This window comes from Cololabis saira, chromosome 2 (genome assembly GCF_033807715.1).
Source record: "Cololabis saira isolate AMF1-May2022 chromosome 2, fColSai1.1, whole genome shotgun sequence".
Classification (NCBI taxonomy): Eukaryota; Metazoa; Chordata; class Actinopteri; order Beloniformes; family Belonidae; genus Cololabis; species Cololabis saira.
This window is the reverse complement of record NC_084588.1, coordinates 52,458,961-52,471,471: the sequence shown is the minus strand read 5'-3', so window position 1 is coordinate 52,471,471 and position 12,511 is coordinate 52,458,961. Positions and strand designations below refer to the sequence as shown.

The window sequence follows — 12,511 nt, the reverse complement described above, 5'->3', positions numbered from 1 at the left end:
CGTGAATAATTAAAAATGATGACGTTAAGCCTCAGGTGGTTTTACCAAACTGTTGACTTGAGCCTTCACTGTTCAGAAACTGAATACCAAACACTATTACTGAACAATAAAAACATAACATGCTTAATATTAACAACTTTTATGCAGCGGCTCGTTCCTGCAGGAGGTTTATTCCCAGATAAATCTTTTTTTGTGGTTGTTGGGGTTGTGTCTCTGTCTCTAGGATTCTGATTCCACTGCTGCTGGTGTCACGATCTCAGCCTGTAATTCAGCCTTGATTTCAGCCAGTGCGTTATCAATTTGCACACTGAATCAGATTCATACTTGGCCTCCAGCATTTTTAGAAACGCAGTTTTTATTGACTTTGTTAGTTCGAGGTCGTTTTCTTTTTTGACACCAAGTCACTCGGTGGCGACCTGCCATCTCTCTCCGTCTCTCTCCCCTACGCGCTGTCAGGTGACGACATCACGTTCATAAACTTTATGGAAAGTCTCAAAATGTAGGCTAAAACATATTCAACTATTTAAGTAAAACTAAAAAAAATTCAACCACACATAAGTGCTACTGGACATAGAATACATTTTAGGCATTAAATTACTTTTATTTGATATTTAACTGTCTTTGTATTTAAAAAGTCCATTGCATTTTCTGCAGGGACGGAGATGATGGACGGGCAGCTGATGGGGGAGTTCGAGGCCGAAGCCAAAGAGCTGGAGGCGGATTCGTGGAGTCTGTGTGTGGAGCAGCAGCACATGCAGCACCTGGACAAGGAGCTGGTGAAGAGGCAGGACGTCATCTACGGTACGGACACCGCTTTTACGTTGCTTTAACGCAGATCTAAGAAAGATGGGAGGTTTCTTGCAGTGGCCGCTGGTGATAAAACATCTTGGGGGGGGCGCACTGGCGAGTGGGGATTACAACACAACTATAAACTCTACTTGAACATAGATTTTTTTGTTACTTTTTATTACATATCACTACATATACATGTAGCATATTTTACATAAACATATTTTAAATTTTTCAAATAACAAAATAATATATTTGAACCATTTTTCAGATTTTTTCAGTTATTATATAGATAGAGATATTGACAGATATTGTCTGAAAAATGGTTCAAATATGTTATTTTGTCATTTGAAAAAATTTAAATTTGTTTTGTTGATGAGAAAATATGTTTCTCTATTTTTCTTAATTTTTGTGAGGGGGGATATATATTGTTTTTTGGCACTACCTTGTTCTCTATAGCTGATATAACATGAATTACTCCTATGTGGGATCAATAAAGTTCTTATTTTTGCCGTATGAGAAAATTAAATATATTAAATTTGGTGCAAATTTATTTTTCCGCATTTCTTTTTTCTTTTTCAACGACACATTTGGTTTCTTTTCCACGTCTATGTAGGAAAGTGTATCCAAAGATCTAAAGACTAGACTGGTTTAAAGAATAAACCAGAGGAAACTACTTCAAACATGGACATTAAGGATCTTTGTTAGAACATCTCGTGTCGTTTTGGTCAACGAAAATGATCTACGAAAATCTACATTTTTGTCTGATTTTTATTCCTCTATGATATTGCATTATATAATTAAATATCGTTATCGTCTCGTTTTCCTCAGGTGATAAAGGTTCGTTGAAGACGATATTTAGTCATAATTTTCGTTGAAGAAAGCAACTTTAGTTGCGGTAAACATGTTTTCACTCTCGCACGACTCTCGTCTACATCTGCTCCTGCAGCTTCTTAAGAGCCAGTTTCCCACTCAGGTTACAGGTTTAACTCGTTTAATTATACATTCATGCATCCTGTTTGCCGTCGGTCCCCGAGCTGCCTCTAACCTTTAATTTGAATCTGCTCGTGGCAAATTTGATTGACCTGATTGAGAAGAGATCAAGCCGCTCACTCAGGATGAGGACGAGAGAAACTCCACGGATGTTTCTGCACACACGGAAACAGACATGTGTTTGTATTCGCTCTAAATCAGGGGTGTCAAACTCATTTTGCTTGGCGGGCCGGATTTGACCAATTTTTTTCTGACTCAAAATAACAAAAACGGTGCGAAAATGTTTTTTTCTAATTCTTTTTTTTTTACTATTATTATCTAATCCAATATCAGTTTAGTTATTTTTAAAGGAAATATGCACTTTGTTTAAACTCTAATTATGTCAAATATATTTCTTCAGGATCTTTTCATGAAATTTCTCGGTTTTTTTTCAAATTATGTAAGATACTTTTAATATCATTTTACAAAGATAAACAGAAACAAGTATGTTTTTTTTATATTTCGCTTTTTTATAGGAAATTTAATTAAAAGCAAAATCTTTCTAATTACATCCGAGAGTGTTTCTTTGTGATTTAGAGATTTTTCCAGTACAATTAAGTGTATTTATTTTTAAAAATTGGCGCGGATATTTACGCCAGTGTGCCGAAAAAGTCAGCACTTCTTTTAACTGTTTTACTTTGTCACTATCCTCGTATTCAAAACTGAAATTCTCTGAATAAATATCTACTATCATCTTTTTTAGCAGTGATATTTTTCCTGCGAAAATATATAATAGTAGTCAGTTAATAAAAATAAACGACCGTCTACAAAGAAATAAAATCGGTAAATGCATTCTAGAAAACTAAAAAAATGCTCTTCTTTGTGGAATAACGATGGATTTGTAGAAGAAATATATTATCGGATATGCTGCGATTCATGGCAATTATTTATGCCTTCCTTTTTAGTAAATTAACATTTCGTTTTTTTGCGTTGGAAACTTCTCTCGGGCCGCACATTTGACACCCCTGCCCTAAATGATTCTCACTCTTCGTTCTGTCTGCAGAGCTGATGCAGACGGAGATGCATCACATCCGGACGCTGCGCATCATGTCGGAGGTTTACAGCAAAGGCCTGCAGAAGGAGGTGCAGCTGGAGCTGCAGACGGTGGAGAAGCTGTTCCCGGCGCTGGACGAGCTGCTGGAGCTGCACACGCAGCATCTCCTGCGCCTGCTGGAGCGCAAGAAGGAGTGCCAGCTGGAGGGGCCGGGGTCGGAGGGGAGTTTCATCATCAACAGGATAGGAGACATCCTGGCCAGCCAGGTCAGAGCGGAGACACGATCGGGTAGAAGGATCCGGTGAACATTAGAGTCTTTAAACTTACAACCCCATACAGGACTCAGAAAATTAGAATATTGTGATTTTCTGTAATGCATTTAAAAAAACAAAAATGTCATACATTCTGGATTCATTACAAATCAACTGAAATATTGCAAGCCTTTTATTATTTTAATATTGCTGATCATGGCTTACAGCTTAAGATAAGATATGATAAGATAAGATAGTCCTTTATTAGTCCCACAGCGGGGAAATTCGCAGTGTACAGCAGCAAAGGGGATAGTGCAAAACAAGAGGCATCAATAGAAATAATAATAATACAATAATAATATCAGAGTATGACACACTATAAACAGTACTGGTATATACAATAATTATAATACAAAATACTGGTATATAAAATAAGATAACAGGCGGATATTTACATAATTGCACGTTGCAGTGAATGATATTGCACATTATTTTCCAGTAAGAAAACTCAAATATCCTATCTTGAAAAATTAGAATATTCTGGGAATCTTAATATTAAGCTGTAAGCCATAATCAGCAATATTAAAATAATAAAAGGCTTGCAATATTTCAGTTGATTTGTAATGAATCCAGAATGTATGACATTTTTGTTTTTTTAATTGCATTACAGAAAATAAAGAACTTTATCCATGGATTAAAGTTCTCCGTACTGGGTACGGATTTCCGTCCTGGGGATTTTTTTGGGATATTTTTTTATGAGATAGGCGCAAATCCGACAAAAAATATGAACACCGGGGTGTCTGTAGCGCCGCGGTGACTTGTCGAACGGCGCCCACTGCCGTCAATCAGCTGTTGGCTGTGCACACACAGTAAAGTTCTCCTCTGGTTTTAGATGCACGTAACCTGACACCTAATAACTCAGCCTAGGCTGAGTTATGGTTCTGCGTCAAAACGACGCCGTGCCTACGGCGTCGTGGTTGGCTCTTTTCTACGTTTATGTGTGATTTTTTTTTTATTTTGTTTTTTTGCACAATAGTTGTCCTTATCTCTTTGATTCACTGTGACTGGAAAAAGTCGGATAAACCATTCAGAAAAAGATCGCTAAATAGCGGTCGCGGGGGGTACTTCACCAGGGTTTCCGTTGTCCGGTAATTGCCGGACTTTGTCCGGTAAAATATGCCGAAGTCCGGTATTTTATATCTCTCCGGTCAAAATGTCCGGTCAAAATACTCACTGGGGCTGCGGGACTAGGGACTAGAGTCCCCGGGAGTACCGCGGAGGGACACGCCGAGCCCCGGTGCCGGGAGGAAGCGCAGCTGCGGCGCCGACATCCACGTGTGCGTTGATTTATGGTTCCGCGTCGCACCGACGCAGACTCTACGGCGTAGGCTCTGCGTTGGTGTGACGCAGAACCATAATTCCGGCTTAAAAGTAAACAACATGCGCCCGTACCCGTGCATGACAGGCAGACACACACGGGGAGAAGAGACAATTTCTTTAATTTTTATTTTTTTTTTAAAACTTTATCCTTATGAACGCAATTGTTATATACGGTAGTCCAACTTTCCTTATTTTAATCAGAACACTTTCTTTTTTCCTCTTCGGCGTGGAGTAGTGGGCTTGGAGCGGCAGCCATCGATTAGTTTTTTCTTTTTAGATCCGAGGCTTTGCGTAGATGGTGGCTTCCGCAACTTTCAGGCGCTTTTTCTGCGCAAGCAAGCTTTATAGATGAGGCCCCAGGACTGAAGCGGAGCTGCGGCGCCGACATCCACGTGTGCGTTGATTTATGGTTCCGCGTCGCACCGACGCAGAGCCTACGGCGTAGAGTACGCGTCGCTGCGTACCTTACGCCGTAGGTTACGCGCAAGGTTCTGCAATATTTATTTATTTTTTGAAGTTAACTCACAGGAATGGATTATAAATTTACGTTTTCAATCGCAACGGAAAGAAAGAAGGATATGATTACAACACGTAACAGGTATGGTCTACCTTGTAATCCAAACTTGCAACCTATCCTTCCCCCTGATGGTTGAAATGACTAAATTTAAACCACCGGGGGGGGGGGGCGTGTCTGAAAACTTTCCGTCCTGGGATTTTTTTTTGCTTTAATCCCTGACTTTATCACAATATTCTAATTTTCTGAGACAGTCCTGTAGAGTCTTTAAACTTACAACCCCACCATCTACATACGCTATTTCTTAGTTAACACTCGTTTTAGGGATGGGAAACGAGAATCGGTTCTTGTTCAGAACCAGTTCCCAGGGTTTCAATTCCTTGGAATCGTTTGGAAATTTAGCAAACGATTCCCTTTTCGATTCCAGTGGGAACGAACAACGTCATCACGCACTCACATAAATCAGCAGTCAATAGTAAACACGGCGCCCAAGTGATCAAACGCTCAACGGTCCGGTAACATTTCAGTAAAAAAGAAGCAATACTTGCCAGGTGAATATTTCATCAAAGGGAGGAAATACGACCAACATGCAATAGCAATCAATGAATGTCGTGTTTTGGATCCGCTCCGGACCAACGTCAGGACTTCTCAACCCAGCAGCAACGTTAGCATGTCCTTGGCTAATAATACTGCTGGTAACTGATTAAAGGGCACTTATTATAGCATCTAATACTTATTTTAAACAGGCCTTGAATGTCTTAAAAACAAGCTTTTGATTGTTTTTGCTAAATAAATTAGAAATTCAGCCTCTGGCTGTACAGTCACTGCAGAATTTGGTTGTTTTCCTGAGTTGGCAGGCTGAGGGGGGACCACTTTATATATGTTAAAGCAAGAAAAAAACAGTTTTTTTCATAATAGGTCCCCTTTAACTAACGAACACTGCCGATCATATTAGCACCATTTTCCTCATTGTTGTCCTTTTTTCCCCAAATGAGAATCGATAAAGAACCAAATCGTTAAGTGGAATCGAAAATGGAACTGGAATCGTAAAAATCGTATCAATTCCCATCCCTACTGGTTTTATTCCATGTTTTTAATATACTGCAGCAGTTTTTGTTCTGCATATTCATGTCTGTCATTCTGGTCTCCAGTTCTCAGGGTCCAACGGTGAAAGCATGAAGAAGGTTTATGGAAAATTCTGTAGCCGCCACAATGAAGCTGTGAACTTTTACAAGGACCTCCTGACCAAAGACAGACGCTTCAAAGCTTTCATCAAAGTAAGAACCAGAGCTCCGTCACAGTGAACAAATACCCGTCCTGCTGCCGTGGACGTTCACGGGGACGGCTCTTTCCACGTCTCTGTCCACGTCTTTCCACTGAAAGTTAATCTTGTGAATCTCCGGCCTCCTGGAAACGGCCGTGTCCCATCGGCCTGGCTTCATCCTTCTACTTTCTCTTCTGTGTTTTAAAAAACGGGAAGTTAGAAAAGAAATAATTTCCTTGAAAGTATTTAAAAAGAACAGCATGACCTCAAATATTACAGTTATTTAACAAAGAGTGAGCCACGGTGCAGAAACAGGATGGGAGATTGTGCAACACTGCAAAAACTCAACATCTTAACAAGAATATTTGTCTCATTTTCTCAATGTCTCATTTTTAGTCAAAAAGTCTCATTACACTTAAAACAAGACTCATCACTGGAAAAAAAACAACAATTTTCACGTGTTTCAAGTAGATTTTCACTTAAAATAAGTAGAAAAATCTGCCAGTGGAACAAGATTTTTTTGCTTGTAATGAGAAGATAAATCTTGTTCCACTGGCAGATTTTTCTACTTATTTCAAGTGAAGATTTATTTGAAAAAGGTGAAAATTGTCAAATAAGTTATTTTTCTGGTGATCACTCTTGTTTTAAGTGTAATGAGATTTTTTGACTAAAAATGAGACATTTTAACTAGAAATAAGACAAATATTCCTGTAAGATTTAGAGTTTTTGCAGCAAAGTGCTTCGTTCTCCTCCACCACCTGTTGTGTGGGCTCGGGTCACTGAAGCCGCTTTTGTTTGTTTCTTCCAGAAAAAGATGAGCAGCAGCATTGTGCGGAGGCTTGGTATCCCAGAATGCATTTTGCTGGTGACCCAGAGGATAACGAAGTACCCGGTGCTGATCCAGAGGATGCTGCAGCACACGAGAGGTGGGTTTCACGTGGGCTTCACCTAAACCTAACTTTAACTTTCAGAAACACGGCCAATAATAAAAGAAATAGTAGACGAGCAACATACGCAGCATCTCTTCCCTTTACGTGATCCCTGATCACGAGTTGTTTTATTCATGAATCTAAATGATTTTCCTGTGAGAGGGAAAACAGGCGGGATGCATTCATTAGTGCTAAAATGATGCTGATTTGAGGAGCGTTCCTTTAACAAGCTGATTTAAGGTCAAATTACACGTAAATACAGGACTGTCTCCGAAAATTAGAATATTGTGATAAAGTTCTTTATTTTCTGTAATGCAATTTAAAAAAAAACAAAAATGTCATACATTCTGGATTCATTACAAATCAACTGAAATATTGCAAGCCTTTTATTATTTGAATATTGCTGATTATGGTTTACAGTTTAAGATTAAGATTCCCAGAATATTCTAATTTTTTGAGATAGGATATTTGAGTTTTCTTAAGCTGTAAGCCATGATCAGCAATATTAACATAATAAAAGGCTTGCAATATTTCAGTTGATTTGTAATGAATCCAGAATGTAAGACATTTTTGTTTTTTTAATTGCATTACAGAAAATAAAGAACTTTATCACAATATTCTAGTCCTGTCCGCAGCGTCTCTTCCCTTTACAGTCACAGACAGGATCACGAGTTGTTTTATTCATGAATCTAAATGATTTTCCTGTGAGAGGGAAAAAAGGCGGGATGCATTCATTAGTGATAACATGATGCTGATTTAAGGAGCGTTCCTTTAACAAGCTGATTTAAGGTCAAATTACACGTAAATGTATCAGAACGTTTTCTGTGAAGATGTTTGAGGATCGTTGAGATTCATACGTCGTCACGACTGACCTGGGCGTTAAATGTCAGTCGTCCGGCGTAAAGGTCAGCCTGACTGGCAGCATCGCCGGGACTGGTTTATCTCCAACACCCCGGCAACATACGAGTTCATCCCAATTAATACTTCATTTGGTTATTAATAGTGCGTAAACACGTTCTTCAACCTGCTGCCAAGTCGCTTCAGGAAAGGCTCGGAAAAGTCTAAATTCTCCCGTAAAGTTTATGTATTTTGAGAAAACGGAGACAGGTGTTGGAGAGGTGATTTTAGGAGAACAGTTCAGAGTTTGAGGAGGTGAAATACTTATTCATATCAGATCTGGAGCAGCTCATCAGCCCTCCCACCGTCTCCTCTAATCCTTCCCCGGAGCCTCTTTACGGCTCCATGTGGGATGTGAAGCTCCGGCTTAATCCACAATGTGCTTTAAGGAGACGTTTTTCTGCCGCTCTGGAGACACTGAACACTGAAGTTACACACGATACTCGCAGTTGCACTGAATACTCACAGGTCCAGGTCAGATTTGCTGCTTTAGAGGGAAATATCCCATTTGGGGGGAAATATTACACATCGAGGTGTGTTTATGAGACGTCATGGATAGGGCTGCAACGATTCGTCGACGTAGTCGACAAAAATCGATAATCAAAATTGTCGACAATGAATTCCATTGTCGACAATTGTCGCCAGACGTGTTTTCCAACGGAGTGAGGCGTCTCACTTCAATACAATCTCTGCCGAGAGTCGTGCAGCACGATAGCGTCTCTGCAGCTGCGGGTAATAAAACTTCAGAAGTTTGGGAGCATTTTAGCCTCGATACGGCGAATAAAAAGATACTTGCAAGAAGCCATGTTGTTTTTTTTTTAATTCAGTCTGCAAATGATGACATAAAGCATTCTGGGAAATGTATTTAGCCCTCGGTCGTGAAGTCAGAATCTGAAATCCCTCTCTCTGTAGGGTTAGATTCATACACACTAGCCCTCGTTATGTCCACTAGCCCTCGTTATGTCCACTAGCCCTCGTTATGTCCACTAGCCCTCGTTATGCCCACTAGCCCTCGTTATGTCCACTAGCCCTCGTTACGCCCACTAGCCCTCGTTATGTCCACTAGCCCTCGTTATGTCCACTAGCCCTCGTTATGTCCACTAGCCCTCGTTATGTCCACTAGCCCTCGTTATGTCCACTAGCCCTCGTTACGCCCACTAGCCCTCGTTACGTCCACTAGCCCTCGTTATGTCCACTAGCCCTCGTTATGTCCACTAGCCCTCGTTATGTCCACTAGCCCTCGTTATGTCCACTAGCCCTCGTTATGTCCACTAGCCCTCGTTATGTCCACTAGCCCTCGTTATGTCCACTAGCCCTCGTTATGTCCACTAGCCCTCGTTATGTCCACTAGCCCTCGTTATGTCCACTAGCCCTCGTTATGTCCACTAGCCCTCGTTATGTCCACTAGCCCTCGTTATGTCCACTAGCCCTCGTTATGTCCACTAGCCCTCGTTATGTCCACTAGCCCTCATTATGCCCACTAGCCCTCGTTAAGCCCACTAGCCCTCGTTATGTCCACTAGCCCTCGTTAAGCCCACTAGCCCTCGTTATGTCCACTAGCCCTCGTTATGTCCACTAGCCCTCGTTAAGCCCACTAGCCCTCGTTATGCCCACTAGCCCTCGTTATGTCCACTAGCCCTACATGCAAAGAGGAATTGGGACACCACTACCCTCACGGGAACGTGCAGAATTTAGGGATATGACTGAAAAGTAGGGGTAGTGTGGGATTGGGACTGGGCCTGAGACTTGTCTCTGCCCCGCTAACCCCCCTGACCCTCGTTGACCCCGGGCTGACCCCCCACTAACCTCCTGACGGCTGCGTCTCCTGCAGAGAGCGAGGACGACTACGAGGACCTGACGGACGCCGTGCGGCTGGTGAAGGAGGTGATCGCCGCCGTGGACAGCAAGGTGAACGACCACGACAAGCGGCGGCGGCTGAAGGAGTTCCACTGCCGCACGGACAGCAAGTCCATCATGATGATGAAGAGCGGGCAGATCTTCGCCCGGGAGGACCTGCTGAGGCGGAGGCTGATCCACGACGGAGCGCTGCAGCTCAAGAACATCCAGGGCCGGCTGAAGGGTGAGGACCTGGTGCTTCCTCCCGGTAACGGTGAACATGTCGGGGATTCTTCACTCATTCACCTTGTCTTTCCCTCCCAGACGTCCACGCTCTGCTCCTGTCGGACGTCCTGGTGTTTCTCCAAGAGAAGGACCAGAAATACGTCTTCGCCATGCTGGTAGGTTCCTCCGTCACATCTGGCTCTCTTCCTCCATGTTTCTCTCCCTTCCCCTGCTCTCCCTCCATCTCCATCCTCCAGTAATGAAGTTACTGTTACAGTAATAAACTAAATATCGTCGTCAACGAACCTTCAGCAGCTGAAGAAAACGAGACGAGACGCAACGATGTGGAGCTAGAACAGTCTCATAATTCGCAAATGCACAAACCGATTTGCAAATGCACACAGCGTTTCACAAATGCACAGAACATTTCACACGTGCGTAGGACAAGATATACAAATGTATTTTTGATGCGCACACAAATATAACCTGATTTACAAATGTTTTTTTTGTCTGTGAGCTGCGCTGGATTTGCATGTGACTTTTGAGACTCCCCTGACGTGACTTGATCCACAAATACGTATATTTATTTGTGAAACGGTGTGTGCATTTGCGAATTATGAGACTGTTCTAGCTCCATACAACGAAAATGCTGGTCATGTGACGATAACGCTAATTAAATATATAATGCAATATTGAAGAGGAATAAAAACCAGACCAAAATGTAGATTACAAAATAAAAACTCTGCTAAAATGTGTCTTCATTTTCCTTGACCAAAAAGAGACGAAATGTTGTAACAAAGATCCTTAATGTCCATGTTTTCAGTAGTTTCTCTGGTTTAATGTCCATGTTTTCAGTAGTTTCTCTGGTTTAATGTCCATGTTTTCAGTAGTTTCTCTGGTTTAATGTCCATGTTTTCAGTAGTTTCTCTGGTTTAATGTCCATGTTTTCAGTAGTTTCTCTGGTTTAATGTCCATGTTTTCAGTAGTTTCTCTGGTTTAATGTCCATGTTTTCAGTAGTTTCAACAAAGTTAAACTAAGTAAAACAAAGCAGGGATCTGCTCTGGGGGGGAGAAGAAGAAGATCCACTTTCCTACATAGACATGGGAAAGAAAACCCAATGTGTCGTCGAAAAAGAAAAAGACACGACTTAAAAGGCGAATGAACGTGACTAAAACTAATAAAAACTAAAATGACAGCTTGACCCAAAACTAAAATTGAAGCATGCTGCCAGAAACAGCACTAGTCATAAGAAGGACCGGCGCTGCCAGAGTGTGTTGTCATATTTTCCTCCCCACTGTTGTTGCTGTTAGCGTTAGCTGGGCCGTAGCGCCGGGGGGGGGCAGAGGCAGCAGAACCATCACATCCATCAGGAGAAGAGGCTGTTGACAGTGAGAGAGACACAGAGGGGGTGAAAAGGCTCTGGACGCACGCAGAACAGACGATGGACGGTTGTTTCATCAGGCAGTTCATGCTTCTGTTACTGGACACAACGCGGTTCATTAGGGCCCGAGCACTGACAGGTCGAAGGCCCTTTTGTATCTGTAGGAATTTTTTTTTCCTCGTTTTTTTTATCCTCGTTTTTATTTTTCCGACGAAAGGAGGGCCTCTTTGCCCCCCTAAACGTGCCCCAAAAGTCACCAAATTTTGCACCAAGCCAGGCCTGGCGATAAATTTGATATTTAATGGTTTGTATTAATGGGCGTGGCCTAACGGCTCAACAGCGCCCCCTAGAAAACTTTGCGCCTCAAGCCCCACAATACGGTTTGTACATGCACGAAAATCGGTACACACCTGTATCATGTCACAACTTAAAGAAAAGTCTCTTGGCGTCATGGCCGAAACCGAACAGGAAGTCGGCCATTTTGAATTAATCGTGTCATTTTGGTGCAATTTATGCCATTTCTTCGGCCGTTAATACGGCCCGGACCGTAATGTGCACCCAGGTGTGTTATACATCAAAATATGTGTCTCCATCCTGTGACGATGAGCATTACTTTTCTCAGTCAAAAGCGTTACCGTGGCGACACTAGACGACAAAAAGCGCGCCCTCCTTCATCTGATTGGTCCATATTTGATAGTTCCACAAAAGTCACCAAATTGTGTGTGCACAAGGGTGCGAGGGCCCGTTCATCGCTGCTTACGTCCCAAGCTTTTCTTTCCCCCTCAGACGAGTGTTCTGCAGGAGGGATGATGGGACGTGGTCACATCGCCTTCGTATTATTCCTCCTTTTCTTTCCTTCTAAGATTCAGATTTCATCCAACTCCTCTCTTACCATCTCGTCTCTTGTCTTTTAAAACTCACCTTCCTTTTCGTCTTCTCTGCACTTGTTTTCCTTGTTCTGTCCTCCATCCCCTCTCCTCCCCTCCTGTTCCCTGCTGCCGTCACCCACCCTTCTTCT

At 42.1% G+C, this 12,511-nt stretch overlaps 1 protein-coding gene across 2 annotated transcripts in view; it reads left to right on the top strand.

The window, feature by feature from the left end:
- LOC133464866 (A-kinase anchor protein 13) overlaps positions 1 to 12,511 on the top strand; it is a 164,825-nt gene that overhangs the window by 127,346 nt on the left and 24,968 nt on the right. For both annotated transcript variants that reach the window (XM_061747065.1, XM_061747058.1), the window contains 6 exons: positions 655 to 801; positions 2,825 to 3,081; positions 6,112 to 6,237; positions 7,033 to 7,150; positions 9,882 to 10,130; positions 10,211 to 10,287. In XM_061747065.1, coding sequence (XP_061603049.1) covers positions 655 to 801; positions 2,825 to 3,081; positions 6,112 to 6,237; positions 7,033 to 7,150; positions 9,882 to 10,130; positions 10,211 to 10,287 — 974 coding nt within the window. The remainder of the gene's footprint in view (positions 1 to 654; positions 802 to 2,824; positions 3,082 to 6,111; positions 6,238 to 7,032; positions 7,151 to 9,881; positions 10,131 to 10,210; positions 10,288 to 12,511) is intronic.